This window comes from Corvus moneduloides, chromosome 9 (genome assembly GCF_009650955.1).
Source record: "Corvus moneduloides isolate bCorMon1 chromosome 9, bCorMon1.pri, whole genome shotgun sequence".
Classification (NCBI taxonomy): domain Eukaryota; kingdom Metazoa; phylum Chordata; class Aves; order Passeriformes; family Corvidae; genus Corvus; species Corvus moneduloides.
This window is the reverse complement of record NC_045484.1, coordinates 25,373,873-25,397,847: the sequence shown is the minus strand read 5'-3', so window position 1 is coordinate 25,397,847 and position 23,975 is coordinate 25,373,873. Positions and strand designations below refer to the sequence as shown.

General features: G+C 40.9%; 1 protein-coding gene across 7 annotated transcripts in view; it reads left to right on the top strand.

The window, feature by feature from the left end:
- BEND5 (BEN domain containing 5) overlaps positions 1-23,975 on the top strand; it is an 885,907-nt gene that overhangs the window by 526,617 nt on the left and 335,315 nt on the right. For 3 of the 7 annotated variants that reach the window (XM_032118192.1, XM_032118191.1, XM_032118195.1), the window contains exons 7-8: positions 18,438-18,571; positions 20,228-20,603. The exons of 1 other annotated variant lie outside the window; for it this stretch is intronic. In XM_032118192.1, the coding sequence (XP_031974083.1) occupies positions 18,438-18,571; positions 20,228-20,603 (510 nt within the window). Of the gene's footprint in view, positions 1-4,476; positions 4,773-10,924; positions 15,353-18,437; positions 18,572-20,227; positions 20,604-23,975 lie in introns of those variants that run through there. 3 more of the 7 variants (XM_032118196.1, XM_032118197.1, XM_032118193.1) reach the window with 3 other exon arrangements.

Here is a 23,975-nt window from a genome sequence, read left to right as displayed (position 1 = left end):
TCAGAATTATATATGGACACATATTTTCTTATCCATCTTCTAGGATCACACAGGAACAGGACCTCTTTTTTTCTGTTGTTGTTTGTATTTTTATATGTAATCACTGTGACACTGAAAGCACAGTGTAGCAACAGTGTCTTGAGAGTTAAAACTTACTTTAAAATATAAAGGGGAACAGCCCTCTGGAGTGCTTACCCTGCTCTGTCTGGATAGTAGACTCCCTCCTTCCAACCACCCTCTCTCTCAAAACACCTAGAAGCTGTACATGACTTTGTCCAGAGGGAGATTCATTTATACATGGAAATGTCTTTGTCTTGAACTTCATTGTAAGATCAAAAATGTGAACCATGGAATGGAGTTATCTTCTGACCACTCTACTGATCATATTCTTGCTAAAAACCAACCAGATTGTGAGTATATTGTATGCCTGGACATACATAAACCTTTGAAGAGTCTTCAGTTGTTGTACACCGTTAGTTGAGTTCTTCTTTAACCTCTATGACTTTTAATGCCATTTTTCCAATATGGTGTTACTTTTAAAACTGTGAACATATCTTTCCTACAAGGTATATTTAAGCTTGAAAACAACTGTGTAAGAACTGCAGAACTTGGAGGACAAATAAATCCACAAGAAAACAATAGTTTTCTAAGCCACATATTCAATGTCTAGGGATTTCTAGTAATAGTCCAATGTATGGCTACTGCTGAATAGTCAGGTAGTAGTGAAGCACCTCCACTGGAACAGTAAAAGAACATGGGAATTACTTCATTAGTAGATTTAAAGTCAATATGGTGTCCTTTGAGAACTTGGTACTAAATATGGAACAATGTGAATGACAAGCCTAATTTTAGTGTTTTGCTGTGAAAAGAGATTTAGCACCTGCATAACTTTTGCTGGAACTCTTAGCTTTTCATTTTGTATCTTTAAGTGAAAACACAGCGTGTACATTAAAGCTGAGGGCATCAACTTTTGCTTCAACATTTTTTTACTTTTCAAGAAAAATAACACCAGCAAAACATAAGTAGTGTTCCAAGAAAGAGCCACTCAGGAGTCCCACAAGGGCTGGGACTGTGATTTGTGGTTTCTCCAGTCTTGGAGTGATAATATTACTTTCTAAGCTGAGGCTTCATTTGCATTTTGAAAGTACAACAATTTACTTCTCAGCAGCGCTGTGCTGTTTCTAAAAGGCTGGACTGGCTCGAGGATTTAAATCCAGTGAGGTTCCAGTAATTCCCTTAACAATGAGTTTAAAAATCCACACCTTTAAAACAGCTCTGCACCTTTAAACCTCAAGCTCAACTCCATGTTAAAGCAGCTGGCTAACCATTAGTAGAAACGGGAAAGGTCCAAAAGACAGGAGTGACAAGTGACTTGTGTTTCATTTGGTGCTTTAATGGTTTTTTTCCTCAGCTTCACAGCTAACCAGTGCAGATTATATACAGATTTTAAAGCCAGAAATTAACACTGTTCCTTGTAGGCAGAGGAGAAATGTATGGGATCATTATTAATTCTTTAGCATTATAATGCCTTCTGGCTCAATGTGTATGCAAGGGACCAAGAGTAAACATGCATTTATCATCCTCACCCTTATCTGTTCCCAAAAACGTCCTTCAGTGGTGAACTGTGAAACAGCCTGCCTAAAAGATTTGAGACCTTCTATTTTTTTGCTTTTGATACAAAGACCTTTACAGTCTTTGCTGTAATTGAACATTCAAATGTAAAATATTGCAAATACCAGTTTAGAGTGTTTCTTTTCCCTGAAAAAACGCCAACCAACCAACCAGCCAAAAAACTCACTATGGTGCTAGCTGCCTTCACATGAAATCTTTTGGTTTTCTTTCATTGGGACAAATTACCCAGGCCTCCTTGGTACTCAAAGAGATCTCTCCCCTTCCAACTCAACCTAATTTTTGAGTCCTGAGCTTCTCTTTGTTTCCCATTATTTCCACTTTTACCCTTTTTCCGAGTCCCTTTCTCTTGACAGCAGCCTTGCACCCCACTAATAGAATTCAGCTGTGGAGGGAATGCAATCCTGGCAGGAGGCAGTGTACCCAATCCCTCACTGCCCACTGAATTTAGCAGGACAAAACTGTCCTTCGCATAATTTTACCAGTGTCCATGGAGTAATTCCAGCAATCAGCCTGTCCTGTTGTCTCTCTGCAGCTCCCTGTACCCCACTGAAACATGAGGTAGAGGAGACAGCAGTGCTACAGCAGCTGTTATTGTTTGATCAGGAACACAGTCCTTGCTGGAATTTCATTTCCCTTGCAGACGCGCTACTAGAATACATTTGTCATCCATACTTTGTAGCAGACTTATATTTGCCTGTAATTACACACCAGTCTGGCAATACTTTATTGTTAACATAAAGTACTGCCATTTAAATCCCCCATCTTAAACGGAAGTATTTGCAAAACTCTGTAATTGCTAAAATAATAAAGCTGCCATTACTGTATGGGAAGTTTACCGCTTGTTGCTGAAATACTTACATTGGCTTAACTACACCTGTATGGATTCCTTATGTTTTCATGTGCTGTTTAAGACACATTTCTGCTGGGCACAACCAAATGTTTGTGGCCCTTTCACAGAATGGCTGAGGTTGGAAGAGGCCTCAGGAGCTCACCTTATACAGCCCCTGCTCAAGGGGCTGCCCAGGACCATATCCAGATGCTTTTGAGTTATCTCCAAGGATGAAAACCCTACAAGCTCTCTGGGAACCTGTGCCAGTGCTCGGTCAAAACTGAATTTCATGTTTTCCAGCTTGTGGTCTGTCCCCATGTATGAGGAAGTCTATAAAAGATAACCAGGAAAAACAAGTACAGTGCGGTTTTACCCAGTGCAATGGACACAGATAGTACTACAAACGCCTAGGGATATGAAAAACAGAAAAGACAATGTGTTTTGGTTTCATTTTGTGTTGGTTTTTCGCAAACAAAAAACTGGTGATGCCCCTCTCTCGTACTCATTCTGTGATTTTTTTTTTTTTTTAAATTTTTATTTTTACTTTAAACAGTTCTCCACATATGATTGTTCTGTTCTTAAGTCTGGTTGGGTAAAGCAGACCTCAGGACTAGAAACAGCAGTAAGAGTTTGCTCTGAACCATAAGCAATGTTGCCACGTTACGCTTTTCATACATGAAGCTCAAAACATCCATATTTGGTATCTAAGAGTCTGCAAAAGCTTGGGAATTTGTGCTAAAATTTGTGCCGTCTCTAACCCTTGTTCTGACACACCTGCACAGCATTTTTCAGCTCTCTGTGCTCTTTTGGGGGAGGATGAGGGAGCTTTGTGCTCTTCCAGCAATCCCTAGGGCACGGAATGATGGAGTGCAGGTGGTTCTGCATTACCAGGAGGACCTTCAGGTAAAAACTGATGCTCAAGTCCTGTTGCCAAATGGCAGATGAGTGTGGGGTTCTGTGTTGTGTTGTCTGGCCAGGAAGGATCTGCTCTCCTGGCTCAGGTCCCTCCTGCTGCCGCTTTTCCCTGCACTCGCTGGCCCTGTCCTGGCCCTCGGAACAAATCTCACTGTGTGTCACTCCTCTTGCTTCCCCTCTAAAGGTGACCACCAAGTTGAACAGAGGGATGGAGCACCCCTCCAATGAGGAAAGACTGAGAGAATTGGGATTGTTCAGCCTGAAAAAGTCTTAAGGGTAACCTAATTGTGGCCTTGCAGCACCTGAAAGGAACTTAAAAGAAAAGATGGGGAGAGACTATTACAAGAGCATGTAGTGACAGGACAAAGGGAAACAGCTTCAGGTTTAAAGAGTAGCTTTAGACTGGATATTAGAAAAAAATTCCTTAGGGTGGTCAGGGTGGTGAGGCCCTGGTACAGGTTTGTCCAGGGAAGTCATGCATTCCCCATTCCTGGAACTGTTCAAGGACAGCTTGGATGGAGCTTGGAGGAACCTGGTCCAGTGGAAGGTGTCCCTGCCCATGGCAGCAGGGCTGGAACACGATGATCTTTAAGGTCTCTTCCAACACAAGCCACTCCACGATTCTCTGGAACAAAACCTATTTCTGCGGCACACGTGTACGGTGTTCTCAACCTGGGGGCAAAAAGAGCTTCCCGAAGCCTTTCCTGGGGCCGAGCTTGAGCAAGGCCGAGGGTCGGGATCGAGGAGCCGGGACCCGTCCCGCGGGCACAGGTGCCGAGGCAGTGCGGGCTGTGTGCCCTGCGGGGCGGTGCGGATCCGTGCGGGGCCGTGCGGGCTGTGTGCCCTGCGGGGCGGTGCGGATCCGTGCGGGGCCGTGCGGGCTGTGTGCCCTGCGGGGCCGTGCGGGCTGTGTGCCCTGCGGGGCGGTGCGGATCCGTGCGGGGCCGTGCGGGGCGGTGGCTGCGCCGGGCACCGAGCGGGGCCGGGGCCGCGGCCGCTCCCGCTCCCCCCGCCCGGGCCCGCCCCGCTCGCGTCGCTCCGCGCTGGATTGCTCGCGCCTGGCCGGCGCCGTCTGGGGCCCGGCGGGCGGCGCGGCCAGGCCCGCTCAGCCGAGCGCAGAGGCGGCCGCAGGAACAATACGGCGGCGGGCGCGGAGCCGCGCGGCCGCCCCGCACCATGTACGCGTTCGTGCGGTTCCTGGAGGACAACGTGTGCTACGCGCTGCCCGTGTCCCGCGTGCGGGACTTCAGCCCCACCTCCCAGCAGGACTTCGACAACCAGAAGGTCTACACCGTGTACCGCAACCCCGAGGAGGCGGCGGACGAGGACGACGAGAGCCCCGGCGAGTGGGGCGACCGCCTGCTGCTGCACAAGGCCCAGATCCTGGCGCTGGCAGGTGAGGGCGGGCCGGGCCGCAGGGCTGGGGGGGGGGCCCGATGCCGCCCCCTCCCCGCTGAGGGAGGGTGGGAGGGGAGGGGGCGGCTCGGGGGGGGGGGGGCGCGGGGCCGAGGGTGGGGAGGGGCAGCTCCGAGCGGCCCCGGGCCCGGGGAGGGGGCCCAAGGGTCGATTTCCAAAATAACCGCGAGCCCCGTGATGCCCTCCGTGATAACCGGGAAGGGGACCGTGGAAACATAACAAAAAAAAAAAAAAAAAAAAAAAAAAAAAAAAAAAAAAGGAAAAAAAGTTGAGATTTTCGTCCACGGCTTATTTATAGTGCACGGAGTCATTTGTGTACCTTTGCAGTTCTTGCCAAATTTGAGGGGTGCTGTTTTGTGTCCGCTTTGTTAGTTTAAGTGACTTCATAAATTGGAAGGCAGTAGTGGAAACCAGACCTCCAGGTACTGCTCTTGTTAAGCGTGGGCTTGCTGCATTTGGTTTATTTCATGTTTAAAGATAACAAATGTTTCCACGCTAAGCGGACCAATTAAAGCGTACACTAAAGAAAGAACCCCCTATTTTGGCCATTCGAAGGAGTTCAGCCCTTGTGAGATAGTACTGTTGTTACATTGTCCCTAGACAGTGACTCTTTGGCGGAGTGTTTCCTTGAAGACTTTGCGTAGTTTTCTTGCTGCCATAGTCATAGTTGACATGGAAAGGAAGTTCGGTGGTTGGAGCAAATTGCTGGTTAGTGTGGATTTGCCCAATGGGCTTTTGAAGGACAGCAATGACCATTTGAAATGTCAGCCTGGGTAGCAAAGAGGACACTGGGTTCTCATCCTGACTTTTCCACTTTGGGAGAAGTACTGGTTATGTCTGTTTCCTCGAATATGGAATGGGCTTAAAAACTCTTTTGTTTAGTATTGAGCTCTTGGAAGGCAGTGCTGAATTCTGATATCTAAATAGAATAACTTGGTGTTAAAGTCATGCAAAACTGTTATTTTTCTAATTTTACTTTTGAAAGTTAACAGTTCCTAAGCCAGTTTAGCCTGGTGGTGGTCCAGTTTGTCCCTGGCTCAGCCAATCACTTTTGCCATTATCCTGTTTCTAGTATTGGCCATAAACTGATACCCCAAAAGAACAAGGAACAGCCAAACATGAGTTTCTCTGTAACGCTTTTCCAGTTTCTGAGTATTTGCAACTCCAGAAGTTCGGGAGAACTTAACAGTTAGGCAGTCCAGCAGAGGAGTGGAGTCTCCTGCTAAGTTTTTGTTGTGCTGTGCCAGCCCACGTTTTGTCTGTCCTGTGTGTGGCAGAGGAGTGCATGTGAAGTGTTTCTTGCAGGTTTCCTGTCAGATCCATGGAAGACAACGATCTCAGCATCCAGGGTTTGCATGGCCTCTTCCCAAAGGCGGCATCCCATTGGACTCCACCTTCCTCTGTCCCAGTGGGGAACTGCAGCAGCAGTGCCCTTTCAGTTCCTCGTGTCCATCTCAACACAGCTGAAGTTCTTCAGAGAGATATTTAGAAATAGACACTTGGGTCACATGTTGAACCAGGTTGCCTCAGTTTTCCAGCAGGAAGTGCTTCTTTCTGCCAATTCCCTTGTTCCAGACAGAGCCTGTGTCTACCCAAGACGTGCTCTCCTGAATTCTTCTGTACAGTTTCTCTTTGTTTCGTGTCTCTTGAACCAGAACAAACCAATATATGCTGTTTCCTCCAGAGAACAGGACTTGTTACCTGTATTAGTGATTTGCTCTAATTGCTCTCCAGAGATTCCAATTTCTGCAGGAAGCTCTCCTGTTGAGCCAGGAACACAAGGAAACACACAGCTATCTTTATTACAGCTGTCACATCTCAATATTCTGACTAGATCTGTGTTTTGCATGCTTGGAAAACTTCTCACCTGAACACCAAATGAATCCTTCTGTGCTTCTTTCCATGCTGCACCATGTAAAAATACCTTAGATGAATTCAACAGAAGTTGTATACAAAGGGTTGCTTACTTCTAAAGTTGTCATTTCTCCCCAAAATGTTAATATTGGTGTTTGTTTTTATTGTGGTTAAAAAACTTTGGAGAAAAAACTTGGTCTTGCATGAAGACATCATAGCACAATTTTTGCTTTATAGTGACCAACTCAGATTAAGATAAGTTTTTATGGCAAACGTTGCAAGTGTTATGTTATACAAATTGCTTATTTAGTTAAAAATAATTTCACAAGTCTGCAATAACGTTTCACATACCAGTACGGAACTTTTAATTCTAAAGGTTTCCAGCCTATCTTAGTAATAAGGTAAATAATGTGTATAAAGTTGCTTTTATATTTAAAATATACATAGTTGATTTTGAATTTTTCGGAAGGAACCCTTAACTGCACAAATCATACATCAATGACTAAAGATTTACTGCCTTGGTCCAAGAATTCTCTGTTAGGAACAGGTTTCAGGATCAAATTTAGGCTACAGATATTAAATTAAACAAACAACGAAGAAGGAATAAAAAGGAAAAATGGCTTTTTTAAGCCTGTTCTTTTACAGTTTGAATGGTGACCAATTTTCTTCCACTTACCAAGGCTGCTCAAGTAAGAAAAGTTCTAGCTTTTTATATATATTTTCATGATCAAACACTCTCCATGCAGTGGAAATTAATCATAGTTTGAGAAGCAGATCCATTTGTTTTTCCTTTCTAGCAACTTAAAAAAAAAAGAAGAGAAAGAACACAGATACAAGACCCATATTAATGTCCTTTTTTTTTTCTTTTGAAAATAGTTTTTCTTTCCTATTATGTCTGAAGAAATTTAGATACCTTTCAACCTTCTACCCTTGTAATTTAGGAATTCACACAGGCCTAAGTACAGGTTTATGCCGATAATACATAGCTTTATTGGAGCATTGGTTGTGTCAAGAGTTCATAAAACAATTGTCCTCCTTTGAGAGAGTCTAGAAGCAATTCTTTGATCCTTTGTGGTGAGGTTGGATGGTTGGAAGGCAATGCAGTTGTGAGGGATATTGTTGCTGCAGAGCAGAGAGAGCTGCTGAAAAGGCATCCTGAGTTTAAAAAGGAAAAATAAAAGAGGGAAGTGTGTTGGGACATGCTCAGAGCATCAAGTAACTGTGAGAGACTTGGTGTGTTGTGGACATAAATGCTGTTGTCTTTTATTCTGTGGTGAGTAGTATGTGATAGTGTTAGAAAAGAGTGGTAGATGAACTCTGAGCAGCTGTGCCTTCCCTTGTGTCCCTGTGTGCATGGCTGGGAACTGCTGAGACTGCTGGGATGTGCTGGCCTGGGAACCTTCCACTTTTTCAAAAGTTAGCCAAAGACTAGGTTGACCTGACTCAGTTCTAGACCTTCCAGCCACAGAAGGCACATGAAAGTGAATGTCTTGTGCCTTAACAAGTTCACTGTTTGGGTACCAGCAGCTGATGCTATGTAGTAATAAAGGAATAATTTTACTTGCCTCTTGAATGGAAAATAGAAGTCAGCAGACTGGAGTTTGACTACAGAGCAGTTTCTTGAGGTGACGTTAGCTGGTCTGTCTTGTTGAGAATATAAAAATAGCAGGCAGCTTTCCAGGAAGAGTTTGAGTCTGTCTTTCTGATCATCCACACCCTTCCTTTTTCTTCTTTTCTATCCTCTCCTCAAAATTCTCCAAAGCTGTTTTTTCTGGTCCCTCTTCTTTGCACACTTATGCCACTTGCAGCTTTTCCACACTTGTCCAATAGTCACTGGCAGAATGTTGTCTGTGAGCATATGCACCTTATAGGAGCATGGCCTTTAGATGACTCCACTGGAGCTTTTTCTTTCTTTTCAAAGTGATGAATATTAGGTGGAATGAACTGAGTTTCAGGGACTTCTAAAAGTTCCCTACTTCAGGCTATGTTTGTTAACAAGTTGATAATGACTCTCTTCTCCTAGGAGGTGTTCTTTCCTGACTACAGTAAATAATTGTGCTCTCTAGCTGCTGCCCTCAACATTTCCCACGCACACTGTCATAGCAAACATATCTCCATCAGATTCTCATCAGCAATTCCTTAGCTGCCACAGCAAATGTGTCAATACCTGTGTGCATCCCTATAATTTCTTGCCCCTTTATAAAATGTTATGCTCCACTTTTTATTGGAGTAGGTTAGGTGATTTGGGTTTTTTTTAGTTTTAAGAGCCTGTGCAGCTCACGGTGAGATAAGTTATTGTGTATTTCAGAAGGATGTAAAATCTCTATTCATAGAAAAAATTTAAATTAAGTGTTTCTAGGACTGAGTTTTGAGTAAGGTTAAGAATGTTTCAGCTTCTTACTGCGTATCCAAGCTTCTTTGCTATGGATCATTCATGGAGGAAAGACCCTTTGTCAAATTCTGGAATAGATGAAAAATGTGCAATACAAGATTTTTGATTATATCAAGAATTTACAAAATTCAGGTCAGGAAGTTGTCTTGATGCATAATATTTAAGTCCAAGCTTTTATTGGTATTTCTGTAATCTTGGGCTTCTCCATGGATTTTCTCCTTGCATCATTCCAACAGCTTGGGGAGTTGGAGTACATAAAGCAGGTCATAGCCGTGGCCATTGTACCCATGCTCCCTCCCATGTTCCCTCCCATGTTCCTGCTCACTCCATGTGTCCCATTTCCTTTCCCAGGGCAGTCAGTAGGGTGAATGAACCATTGTGGTAGGAGGGACAGCTGACTTTTTGTTCCCAGGAATCTCTGGGTCTGTCCCTTATCAGCATAAGTTGGATGGTGTGCAACAGGGACCTGGGCAGAAATGGCACCAGGAAAGAAGTCAAAGCACCTGCAGCTGCATCTCAGGTGATCCCAAGGGTTGCCCTGAGTAAAGAAGTGCCAGGAAGAGGCTGTGGGAAACCTCCCAGTCCTGGTAGTGGTTCCTCACAGGCTCTTTTTAATGTATTTGATTTTTCCTGGGCTGCTTTGGGAGTACTTGGGAAGAGCTTTGGTGTCACTGCCCTTGAGCAGCAAGTCCAGCTGTCCCTAATGGTGGTGTCACCTCCTGTGCCTGTGCATCAGGTCTTGCCATGCCAAGGGCCCACTCCAGTTGTTGACAGGAGCTAAGCTCAGCAGTTTAGGCAGTGCTGAAGTAACCTTGCTCATAATAGCTTTTTTTTTTTTTTTTTTTTTTTTTTTTTTTTTTTTAAATTTTTACTGTGATATTTGACGTGCATGGCCTACTTTGTCACATACTTAGCTGATGTGCTACTGCTGTGTTACCTTCTCAGCAGGTAAAAGAGCTGGCTGTAGGCAGAGGTTCAGCAAATCATTTTGTATAACAGAGTAACTAACTACTTCACACTCCTAAATATAGTCCTGAACACAAGTGTGGCAGTATTCATGAAAAATATTTAAAGCTAGATTTCACACTCATTTTGTATTTGATCCATTTCTGGTTTATTTTTAACTCATGTAAGATGAAGGGTGGAGTTTTTTTTCCCTTCTTCTAAATCCTAGTGTAGGAGCATACGTGAGATATGAAGGACTTGTACAAAGGCACAATTTTGTGGGGTCTTTTGGGTGTAGTTTCTGTTTGTTTAGTGTTGGAGTCTTAGTATGCCACATTGACACAAAGCTTAAATGGCAGCAGCAAAAAGATTTTGGAACTTTTAAAACTGTAGCTGCTAAGTAGTGGTTTGGAGTAACCCTTATGAGAGTGGTGATGTCATCAGCAGGCTAAAATGCCAGTAAAAATTAATATAAAAGCTGGGATTTTTCTGTGGAAGAAGATGTTGCACTTACATTTAATTTCTTCCTTTCCTGTATTACCCTGCTTATTCTGAATGTACATTGTTTGTTTGTTTGTTTGTCTTTAACCCTTCTCAACTGACCTGCTTGTTCCTCAGTCACATTTGCTTTTTGCTTCACCTTAACAGTCAGAAGTCATCATCTAATTTATTTTTATAACATAAAGACATACAGGTGACTTACACTATTTTTTTTCTTGGTCTTAGTACGTTATGTTGCACCACTTAACACTAGTTATGCTTGTAAATGTTGTATAAGCTTAGCTAGCGTACAGTAAAAACATGAACTTCAGAATTTTAACAAAATTGTCTTCAAAGATAATATGGTTATGGTAGCTATGGTAACTAAAACTAATTAAAATATGCTAAAATTTGCAGGGGAGTGAAAAAGGAGAAAAATGTAAGTTAATGTTTTTGTTTTCATAATTTAACAGTAAAACATTTTTTTTCCAGTCTATTGTGTAAGTGCCAGTCAGTCAATTATATGCGTTTTTAAAGAATTCCTTTAGAAATAGTAGAGGCTGAACCACATTGTAATTTTTGTATGTAAACTGAAAAAATGCATAAATCTACCCACTATTTCCATAGTAAGCTTATTCCTTGGGCAGAAATACTTGTGGAGGCTTCCTTGGGTGATCTCTGTAGGCTTCTGCTTTATCTGCTGGACAGCTTGTGGGCAGCATCTCTGTGGCTTTGTGGCCTGTGTGATCATGAAATCATCACAGGGTTTGGTCCTAATATAATTGTACAGTCTAATACAGATGGACTGGTGAGGGCAGCCAGATTGATGAATTGTAGCTGTCATTGAGACTGATGATCTCTTTGAATGAACTTTTGAACTTCTGAAGAAATATATAGCATTTGCTATAAAAGATTTTTTGTGAAGTATTTATCATGTTCCAGTTTTTGAAAAGTAATTTCCATAGTTAGGTTTCATGTGTAGGTGCAGAAGAAAGATTTAAAGGATGGTAAAGGATGGCATTTTCACATCCTGCTTGTTTTCAGGGTTTCTTTTTAATTTAATGGTAATGCTGTACTAGTGTACTTGTTTCAGAAAGGATTAAGAGAGTTGTTCCGTAAGAGCTGTAATCCTTTGTGTTTGACATGTGCAGAGTATTGTACAAATACTAACAATCCGTACAACACTTCAGTGGGCTAGATGGGGACAGTAAGATGAAAAGTTTGAATTATTCAAGGTCAGTATTTAAGTAAATATTGGATCCAAGATTAAAACTGTCCTCAGTCTTGTAGAGAGCATGATTTCCTGTTTCTCAGCATAGTCTTTTCTTAACTTGATTGTCCAGCTCCATCTGTTTGTGCTGCAGCCAAGTTCTAGTACCACTAAAAGTTAAATGAAAGGCAGAGTTTTGCTGACAAAGAATGACGACTGTTTTTAGTTGTATTAGTTTGAGTCATGTTGCCTTTGGTTAATTATTTTTGATGAGACTTTGTGTTCACTTCTGAACTGAAAAATAGATTTCATATTAATAATGGAAATTAAGGAAGAAAATACATGTAAGTTTTTCTTGCAGCACAGGTCTGACATATCTGGGCTGATACTCAAGACTGTAGATCTGAACAATCTGCTGATGAGTGAGCACATGAAAAAGGAGAATGTTAGAAAATACTTGAGTTTCTTCATGTGCACTAGAAATTTGACTACAAATAGGTGGCCATATCAATAGCTCTCACTCCTACCAGAATTAAACTGGGTATCTCATTGACACCTCAACATTATTTGCTTCAGTAGCTGGCATGATAGGTTTTTTTTAGTTTTAGTTTGTTTTGGGTTTTGTGAGAGCAGCAGCAAGTCCATGCTCTGTGCATTTACTTGTATTAAATATTAATGGGCAAGAGCCAGTCTTGATCTAGGACTTCAGAGAGAATTTAAGAGGTTTATGTAATCTGTGCTCTGCTTCTGTAGGATTTTGGCTCCTTAATCTTTCTCTCCCTTCTTTAGTGCCTTTGTACAAAGCAGGTGTGGCTTTCTCTCCATCATCAGTGAGCACTCTTGGTTCAGGCTCCTGGCACATCATCCTTCTTACCCATCATCTCTAAACCTGTCAAGCAGTGGTTTAGGACCTTTCTATCTTGCTTTTCCCCAGTTTGATTAAGAATTATTTTCACTCTGTTTCCAATTCTTTAGACTTTATTGAAATTCACTTCACAAGATTTAGCAGGCTTTTGGGCCAGTTCCTCAAGTGCATGTCTTCACCTTCCTGTGCTTATCGGCCCTGCCTGTCACACTGCTGCTTGATGTGTTGTTCTTCCCTGACTTCTTTGCTCACTCTTCTTTATGCTCTGAAGACAACCTTCCAGTCACTTATTTGTGTGTTGCTGTCATTTTCTCTTTCTGGCAAAGTGCTGCAGAACTGCTTAGTTCTTCAGTTTTTGGGAGTGATACAAGCCCAGATTATGGCATCTCTCAGCTCTGCCTTTTTATTGCTAACTTTTCTCACTTACATTTTTTTGTCAGCTTCCCTTTCTGACACCCTTAGCAGAAATCTTTTTCAGCTTATGCTTAGGATGTCCCAACATATTTTCCTACAATTTTTGTCCATTTATCTTGAATTTGGAGTCAAGAGGAGGAATAATCTCGTTTATCATTCCCAACCCAAAATCTGGCTGTCTCTTACATGCTCCTCATCTGCTTTGTTGCTTACACTCATCTCTACCTTTCTGTCCAACTAAATATACTTCTGAAGTGCTTTCACTGTGCCCAGTGTTTATTTATGGAATCTTTTTCTCTGTCCTTCCAACAAAGCTCTCTTCTAGTCTTAAAAAAAAAAAAAAAAAGCAAAACAGTATAGTAAATTTTACTATCCAAATCCTGAATTGACTGTGCCAGCACCTGCTTGACCCCTCTTTTGCACATTCCTCCCTTTTTTAGCTGCATTGAGTTTGGTGGCACCTGTCCTCTTCAAATGACTGCTGCATTTCCACTGCTGTCTGTTGCCCTGTGTTTGTTACTGTCATTCTCAGTTTCTTCTTTGGTAGTGGTTGTAATCTCAGTGTACTCCTAGATCAGACATGTTTTATATGAGGCACACTTCTTTTTGCTTTGTATCCTGAATATCTTCTGAGCCTGCAGGATCATTACATTTTCTGAAATCTTCTTCCTGTTCAAGTCCTCCTTTAATGTGTGCATTAAATTAAGTAAGAAAGTAATTTATATTTCTTTTTTTTTCCCAGCTTCAAATAAGCTAGGTGGGGTTTTTTTATTATTATTATTATTATCATGCTGTTTTCCTTCTCAGTCACAGCAGTATTGAATATTGTTTATTTGTGTGTAAGTGGCACTTAGGAATCCATGCCCTGTTGTGCTTGGTGTGTTTGCTTTAAAACACTACATACACCTTTGGTTATGGGATCTGTGCTTTGGTTCTTTTGCATCTTTTACTTTTTCTGACCTGCAACCAGTGCACAGCCTGCAAAGGCAGGTGAACTTAGCTCCTCTGTAGGAGCAACCTGACTGAATCAGTAGCAAACCAGTTCAGTGCAGCAGTGTGTGGGGAATCTTGTGCAGGTGTTGTCCATATGTGCTGGGTACATGCCTGGAAATGGGAAGGCTGATGGTAAGTTTTTTCATCTGTCAGCATATCATTTTTCACAAGGAGTGGAATTTTTTTGAAGGCTTAGGGGAAGGACGAATTCTGTTCAAGGTTCTTTCATTTTATTACTGTAAGATTTATAGCATTGCCAAGCCCCTTCTTTGGACTGATACCAGACCTGCCATCCCTCATCCATTTGGAGTGCAGATCTCTCTTCCTTTATTTTTCCAGCTTTTATTCCAAAGATGGAAAAAAAAAGCAGCATTTGAACTCTTTTTTGAAGGGATTAGTTTGTTCAGTCCTTATTTCTAAATTAGAAAGTAAGGAGTGCTTTAAGGAGACTTTAAGATTTTCATAGTTTTATTTTACATCCCACAATAGGGTTTTCAGTTTTAGAGCACTAACATATTTCTCCTTGGATTTAACCAAATCCCTGCCCTGTTGAAGTTGCTTTCTCTGCCTCAGTTCCCTGCCCCTCTAGACTTGAAGCTGTTACCTATTGGTCTGGATCCACCTATCCTGACACTGAAATGAGGGCCTCATTGAAGAAAGCATTCCAGGATCAGTTTATCATTTGCTAGTTGATAGATTCTCTAATGCAGGGTTGCTTTTTTGGCTTTTCTTTCTTTGAGCACTGCTGAGGCCAAAAATCTCCCCAGGCACTTTTTTCTGACGGCCTGTTCAGCTTTGGGAGAAGCCTGGATGGGGAGAGACGCTGTCACGTGCCCTGGCTCTTGAGGCCTGCGCTTCACTATGGTGAGGAGTTGACTGCCAAGATCTCTCCAAGTCTGACCTTTTCTTGGAGTACAGTTATTTCCAGCATGCTTTTCTCTTTATCTTGAATCACAGAATACCAGGTTCTCTGTGAACAAAAGCAATTTTTCCTAATATACGTGTGTCTTTCAGAATGTCCCTTCCTAAAGAACAGAGGGAATCCATTCTTGTATCGAGCATCCACCCTGCATATTTTGTTACAAGTACCTAATTAAGTATGTTAAGTGCTAGTTCTCAGTAATTGATATCACTGAACTCATTGCATATCTAAGGAAAACCATAGACACAACTTTATAACAAGCTGATCATAGCCACCTAGGGGAAGGTGTAATTTTTAACTTCTAGCAAGGTTTAAATGGCTGGGAACAAAGTCCAGATAAGTGATTTGAGTCATTTCAAAATGAGGCTCTGAGCTACAATGCTTTTAGGCTGCCCTTCTCTCTCTTCTGTAGCCCCAGGCACTGAATTGCAGCTTGTCCATATATTTGGTTCCTATCCTGGTTTTCTTCTGGCTCAAAATCACAGGTGTGTTGTTTTTTGCTGGATTTTTATTTCGTACCTGTCTTTTGTTTGATGGCACAACAGCAGACAGAGAGTCCTAAGGAGAACTGCTTATAAATGCATGTTCATGTTTCTCCTACCCTTCCCCCATGTCTCCACTCTCTCCCTCCCACCCCTTCCCAAATTCCATTAATATTAACAGAACAAGAGCCAGAACTCCAGCATTAATCTCAAATTCAGAATGAGATTTTTCTGGCTCTGTCTGCAGCTAATGCAGAAGACAACAGAGGTTAGAAATGCACTTAAAAAAAAAAAAGAACAAAAGGCCTTTTCATATTCAACACACTGAATGGATTGTGTTAGGTAGAAATAAGCTTTCAAAGACCAGAGCATATGTAAAAAAATATTGTATGTATTGTTGTTGGAAGGCAGAGGAACATTTATTTGCTTACTGATTACATTTAAAGTTCCTGAGCTTTAACTTACATAAACTCATTGTTTCTTCAAATTTTGTGTGTGGAGAAAAGAGTTCCTTTTTTCAGCTTACTGGTTCATGTATAGCTAAGCAGTAAAACCAAAAAGTCAAATGAACAGAAAGAAAACTGTGTTGATAGTTACATGCCAGCAATGTACAAACTAAGCATTTGTAAGGAGATGTATAAACAAACTTCAAAACCAGTGAAATTTTGCAAACATAGATTTCATAGGCAAACTGGAATTGAGTGGAGAGTGAAGAGAATGAAGAATTCAGAAAATTCGCATTTGTTTTCTTTGACCCCAAACTAAGTATTTTCTTTCATTTTCAGTGTTAAGTGCATAGAATGTGTTATTAACCTTTATGAATTGACTTTAAAAGCCAAAATCAAAGATAAATATTACTGTTCTTCTAAATAGTTTTTGTTTGAATGTTGGTTTATTCACTGGAAAGTATTCGCTGACTTCTGTAGTCTGCACAGGCACGTACTCCTCTGTGACCCCTGTCTGTGGTTGCTCCAAGAGTCACTTTTCCCCGCCATGGGAAGGATGGCTCATGTCCCTGTCTACTCAGTGTGGGGTTCTGGCTTCTGGTGACCTCAGCGAGCTGTCAGCAGACAACTTTGTTAACTCTGTCAAGTAATGGATTGTGTCCATCTGGTTGTGAAGCCAAGGGTTATTTCAGAGGATAGAAACTGATCTGAATTCTTCAAATAGAGGAGGTCATCTGCATGTCCTGTGGAAGGTGCTTTGGCAAAGCAGTCTGGAGCAGTTGGCTCTGCAGTATCCATGTGCTGCTCTTCCTCCAAGGAATTGAAAGAACATATTTTAGCAAAGGATTCCTCAATCTAGCCAATACCCTGAAATACATGAACACAGAAAAAGTTGGTGGTTTTCTTTTTTTGCCCCATTCAATATGGATTCATTTATTCTTAAATTCCAAGAAAATACCAATACCCATCAGTCTATCCTTTAGTCTGGAAGTTTGTGTTATTTGGGTTTTTTTGGGAAGGGCTCCCTTATTTTCTTCTCATCTCTTTGGCATTAGAATTTGCTTATCTCACTTTTCTGATGAATCTACATTTTCCAAATAAATGAAAACATAGGGGTTTATTTTTCAAAACTGAAACGGTTGGATTGCCTTTTTGTTTGACTGGGATAAGCATCCACAATGCTCTGGGGAATGGAGAATGATCTAAAATAAGCCTAGCTGTTTTTTGTTGTTTATCTGTTTCTTTTTGCATCTGTCTTAGTATTTATTGCTACCATCTGCGTTTCATTTCAGGTTGTCTAATGTCTTACTCTGCATGTTCTTTGCCTATTCTTTTTACATAGCCTTGGGCTGTAATATCACCATTTGCTTACAAGAGATCCATTTCTATCTGTAACAAAATGAATTGCATTCATCTGTGTAATTCATTTCTAATGAATGCCTTGCTCCTCATTAAACAGTGATTTACCTTTGTTTCCCTTTCCTACACTGTCAACACAAACCATTTTGAGGTCCTGTGGAGAGATGCTAATTTGAGGAAGCAAAAGTCAATGCAACTAAGCACTCACAGGGGCCATTCTCCTTGGCACTTTCAAAAATATTCATGGGACACTTTGCAGAATACAATTTGCAGGTGGATAAGAAGACTCAGAATGTTTTCCTGTTCATAATCTCTCAGTGTACGAAGGCAATGCTTGACAGTTTAAATGCATTTCTCCTTGACACTCTCAGGAACAGGGGAATCTTTTCAGACCTTGTCTGTTCTACAAGAATTTTACCTGTCACAGGCACATTTTAGGAGACTGTACTCTTGGTTCACTACCCCTCTCTACCTTTTCAGGAATATTAAAATATTTTCAATGTATTTTCAGATTAATATTTTTAAATACCTAATTTTGAGATATGTCAAAATGTTACAGACTTGAAAATGTTTTGCTTCAATTTTTTAATGAGATGCAAAGATTCATATAAATATTTATTAGCTTTGCCAATAGTATCTAAAGGAAAAGGACGAATACCATTAATTCATGAAATAGGGGTTGTGCAGTAATTTTGTTACGGATTTGGTTCTTATGCAACTTTTGTGTAATGCACTTTGAAGCTCTCCAGCAACATTCCTTTTTCCAGCCCTTTGCAGAACAGCAGAGTCTGCCATGTGTGCAAATAGATCTGTGCTGCTGACAGATGATGCTTAGAGTACGGGGTGAATTACCAAGTTTATTTTCACTTTAACCCTAAGCAGAGTTTGAACTGCAGCAGTGGATTATGAATATGAAAATACCAGTGGTAAACATAATTTAAAGCAATACAGATGGTTTTCAGGAAGTTTGATTTACAGCCTCTTCAGCTCTTACTTTGGTGATAGTACAAGCCACTCACTGACACCTTTGATCACTTGAATTTAGCTTGTCATTTTTCAGTATTTATTCGTGTGTTGGGGCAGATTGATCCCTGGTTGAAACTCTGGAACTGCCAGTGGGCATCAGTGGATTTACACCATGGACTAATTTGATCATGGTATTATGAGGGGATTGGATCGTGGGAGGCTGGGGTTTTGTAACTGGTCTTGTCTAAGTCATGTAGTATTTGGAAGTAAAAAAGCTGATTAATGTAACAAAATCTTACTTTTAATATGCATTTTAGAGGACAAAACTGACCTTGAGAACAGTGTGATGCAGAAGAAAATTAAAATCCCCAAACTCTCTCTCAATCACATAGAAGAAGCTGGGGAGGTTACAGATTATGGGGAAGAAGATGTGGAGCTTAGACACAGTAAGGTACTGAAGTCTTTCTGGTTTTGTTTTTTTTCTTCCTTTCCTTTTTTTAATCTTTTTTTGCAGGTGCTTGGGGCATATTACAAACGTCTTAGTTTAAGAATTCCAGGCTTGCTTTTGATCCCCTTAAAACATTGTGTTTGGTGAAATTGGGTCACATTGTATGTGGGGGTGGGGTATAGGTTTTCAAAACCTGACTTAAGTGCAATCAAACGTTCTCCTGTGTATACTGTCTGCACAGTGTAACAGCCATCTGAGATTGGTGGAACAATGCTCTTCCACTTTGGCCCAGAATGCCTTAAAAGTCACCAGTACCTGACAGTACCAGCTGTTCTTGGTGGCACTTGTGACATACTGTTCACTGCTTGTTTGGAATTGGAGGGGGTGCTCTGAGACTGCCCAAATACAGCAGTGACTGACAAGAAGAATTGACAGGAATGTATCACTCCATTATAACTCCCAGCTGCCTTTTTTGGTTCAAATGCCAGAAACCCACTATGGAAATGTATTTATTTTTTGATATAAAATTATTTCTTTAAAAGTCTGCCAACCTTCAGAGTAAGATATTGCTCTATGGCTTCATGTGTCTTGCAGCTGCAGGAGTGATATTAGTACATTTCCTTGTGGTGGGCCAGCTGTTTTTTTAATTGTTAAAATTTTTTTAGAACATGAATGCCGCAGGTGTAACATCAGATAGTTTTGTTTTCTGCCACATTACTCATGGATATCGTGGTATGGGAATTTGATAGTGTCAGCTTCTCACTTCTAATCTGTGAGCTGCATTTGCTTTCCTTGGAGTTGCTTGGAAATTCAAATGCCTTTTGATATTTGGCCAGTAAAACTTAGTGACTTTACCTGTACTGTCACATATCAATCCCACTATCCAGCCCCAGGAAAGTGGTGTGATTTAATTTGTAGGGTTTGTGCGGATGACTGAAGGTAAAATTCCACTGAGAGTTCCCAGGACCTGAAGCCTCTGCAATGCAGCACTAATATAGAAGGAATCAGTTGATAAGGAAGATGAGGCTGGATGATACATTCTGTCTCCAGCTTCAGTGTTTTCAAATCCCTTTCAGTGTTTGCTGATAGCGTTAGTCACTTGCATCAGGCAGTTGGGTGAACATGCTGTAGGGAGAGTCAGAGAAGGTTTTGTCTCCCAAAGTGTGGGAAGGACAAGCCCTCAGTTCACAGAACAGCTTTGTGCCTGTGGTGCTTTCACCTGTGATGTCGTCACAGGTGATAAATGGAGCACACAGTTGGTTCTTTCTGTTGCTTATCAGAAAATCAATTGCTGTCAGAAATCTGAATGTTAAGGGTAAACTTTAAAGAAAAAGAGATTTAGATCCACTTTTTAAAAAAGAAATTAATGATACGGAATCAGGTGACCCATGTACACTGCTTTGTAAGTGTTGCACGAATGCAGGAAGGCCCTTAACTGCCTCAGAAGTTTGTACATGCATTTAGCTGAGTTACAACTGCATGTTAGTTATGATGTATATTATATCCATAAGAATCTGCTAGGCAAAATATTTTTGCAGACTGTCTTTGTCTCGGTTTTTTGGAAAACAAGAATATTAACAGTTCCCAAGACTGTAGAATTTTGATTTTATTTTGTCTTGCTGCTCTCCTAATTTATTTATTTTTTATTGTAACGTGCAGAGACAAGATGGGAGGAAACAAAGTGAAGGTACACACAAAAGCATTGAAGCAGTTGTTGCTCGCCTTGAAAAACAGAACGGGATGAGTCTCAGTAATACTTCCAGCCCTGAGGAGGCTTTTATGGAGACTACAGAAGGCATGAACAATATGGACGATGCTGTAGTTCCTCGGATTCTCTATGAGGAATTGCTGAGGAGTTACCAGCAGCAACAGGAAGAAATGAGACACATTCAACAGGAGCTTGAGAGAACACGGAGACAGCTTGTGCAACAGGCAAAGAAGCTAAAGGAGTATGGGGCACTCGTGTCAGAAATGAAAGAGCTCAGAGACTTGAACAGGAGGCTCCAGGATGTACTGCTCCTAAGACTAGGTAGTGGTAAGTGCCGGACTTAAGTGGGACTAGTTTGAATGCATTTTGCAAGTGTGATCAATAGTAATGGAGACATATTTGAAGAATAACGGTGGTTGTTAAACTGGACATTGAATGTTAAAAGGGTTTTCTGCCGTGGCTGTACAATACGTGTCGAATTTGTATGCTATGTACGTCTGGGGTTTTCTTTAAAAACTAGAGGTCTTTGTGCTGGTATGGCTGAATCAGAGTTCCATTTTAAGCAGCTGTATTAAAAAGAGTCTCTGACCTTCCAATATATGCTGAAAAAGTTAATAAAGCATCATCTGCAAAATATACCAATATGTTACAGTTAAAAAAAAAAAAAAAAGAAAAGGCGCTGGAACAAATAGTTGGGCTAAAACTAATTTATCCTTTGCAGTTAGGGATTTTGTTTATTGTTATGTGACTGTGTTACCTTCCATTTTCTGACTCCTCTTCCCACTAGTAGCTTATTAGAATGTGATATATTCCTGAACTTCTAGCAGTGGCTTTAAACAGCCGTGCTATTTGAAAAACAATGCATTGTTAAAGCGTAATTAAAAAAACTTTATATTAGTGTCCCGTTTATCAACGCTTGTTACAAAATGCAGGTTTGTGTAATTTGGATTTCAATTTTAAATATCTTGGGTCAATTGCTCCTTTGTTTGGGTTTATAACAATTATTTAAGCATTATGTTGGAATAAATGGGAAAAAAGACAAAATAAAAAGTTCATCCTTTTTATTGAAGATGGTACCTTTGGAATACCTTCAAAAATTCGACAGATTACATTTATTTGCTATTAGAATGTGGTACTGGTGTGTTGAAGATTTGCTCGGTGACTGAAACTTGGTTGAAATCTGTGCATCCAACCCTTAGCATGCCATTCTTACGTCTGCCTTTGTGTATCTGGAAACTTAATTTTTGCATGTCAATTGGATATTGGCTCTTCTCCTGGACTGGAACGAGTGCATGCAATTTGCATGTGGGTCTGAGTTACCCTCACGTACAGAGCTGGACCTGGGAGAGCATGTGCCTGTGCTGTAGCATGTGTTAAGGTGTGCCCACACCCTTGGAGCCAGGTTCTTGGAGTGTCCCACAACCTAAACGGAGTGTCTGATTGTGAATGCTCATCACTGTTACACTGTGCATAATTAAAATGTCGTTACTTACCATAAACATTCTAGTTAACTTTCTAAATAAAACTAAATAGGCAAGGTTGCCACAGCCTGGAAAACACGATGTGGTTGGCAGGAGATTCCACTGAGCTTTCTAAAATTTTCCTTGGATGGAAAGATGTTTCTTCATCTGCAAGTAGTTAGCTGGAATTTATGGGAATGGAGCACGAGCCAGATGTTGGTAGGCAATGGGGCTGAACAGTGTAAAGTACCAATTTAGTTTGTAGACTTGACAGCAATTGGAGTGGTGAGACCAGCAGTGAAATGAAGACAGCTACTGCATTCTGTCTTGTTTCTTTAAGAAAAAGAAGATGTGTTTTTTACTTAAGCCAAAAAAAGAAACCTTAGGGAAAAAATGAAAAAAAAAAAGAGGAAAAGAAGCCCTGGAAAAAAATACTGACTCTAAATATGGGCATGAATTTTCATTGTATCAGTCTGACAACTGAAAACAGATCCCAATTACATTGAAGACAAGTTCTTGAAATTTAATCACATACCTGGAAAAATATCAGCTATAGGACACTTCCAAAAAAAAAAAATCCCTTATTATTACTTGTAAGGAACATTTGTTGGTAACAAAGGTAGAATTTGACTGTGCTGGCTGTGTCCTTCACAGGGTTTGTATTTCCCAAGACTCAGTGTATTAACTGTTGCTTACTCTGTTGCTTTTCCTTGTAGTCTCATTCACAGCAGAGAAACAACCATGTTCTAAAAAGATCAATACAAAACTTAGGAATAATTAGCAAGGGAGACATCTTCAGCATGTTATAAATTAGAGAGTCTGATGACAGTATGAAAAAGTGCTACTTTTAATCAAGAATAGATCTGAAAAGACTTTTTCAGTCTTCCTTACTTTTCCAGCTATAAATGAGGTATGTTTGGGTATGTGAATAATCTCTGGAAATTGTTCTGAAAATAAATTACATCCTGAATTCATCTGCAGTTGCAGTGATCTCTTAAACCTAGAGTTTCAAATTACATGTAATTTATGTTACACTGCACTTCTAGCAGGCTGGACTTAATGCAAACTAATTGCATTTCTGTTTCACCTTAGAGACTTGTGATTTCTTTGCATGAGATGACAGCTGGTTTGTGCTGATGAATTGCAGCTGTGGGAAATGCGTGCCTGTTGCCATTTTAAACTTGCAGATCAGATATAGAACAGCCTCTTGAGCTAACGTGCAGTCAAGTAGTCAGTCTCCTAATTTCCCATCAATGTGTTGAATTCAGTGAAGAGCTGGAAGTCAATGGATTCTACTTGAGACTCAGGCCTTCAGCTCTGCTGCTACACTGCAGCCACTCTTGTGGCAGGAGTGAGGAGGTTCTTCTTCCTCATGGTGACACCGAATTGCCCTTTGTCACAAAAGAGCCTTGGAGGCAGCTTTGGCAGATGACAGTAGTGAAATCAGTACTGATCCATGGAGAAATGCTTAATATCTTCTTTATGATTTTAGTATGTTATTTCCCAGCAGATCCCTTCCCAGAGGAGGCAAGCATTTCACCAGGGCTCTAGGGACCAGAGCTGTGGAAAAATGTGATGATTGTTGTGGAAAAGGTTATGGTGTCCCTCTTGAGCTCCTGGAATAAAGTGTGCAGCCTCTTGCCTTGCCCACTTGGGGAACTGGAACCCCAGCAATTGTAGGGCTTTGCAGTTTGTTTTGTTGCACCTGAAAACACTAATTGGCCCTCTTTTTATCAGTAGAGGGTAGGATGATTTAAAGAATTAATAACTGACTCTCCCCTCTGGGGACTTTATATAGCCCTTGGATTGCAAAAGAAGAATTTCAATAACTTCTTAAAAAAATAATTGTCTGCCGGGCAAGATCTGTGTAGTTTCCTGTGGCTGGAAATATGGTCAGCAGTACTGAAGTTGTATAGGGATAATGCTTGGGTGTTTTTAGCTCCCTGATAATTTCTTCATTTTCATGTTACATTGCTGAGAATTAGTGTTGCTCCAAAGTCAGGGAGTATATTCACATTCCTTCAGAAACATTGATTCATCAGCACGTGCACACAGACCCCCAAGGTTTTATTTTTAATCCCAGTTCAATTTCAGTGATCCAGTTTATAGTGTCTTGGGACTGACACCAGAGTAGGGAGAATGAAATGGGATTTGTGTCTTACCACATGTCAAGAATTACTGCTTTTCAGCTTTTCTAGATTTGTTTGGCTTTTTGATGTTAAAAAAAAATTTTAAAGGC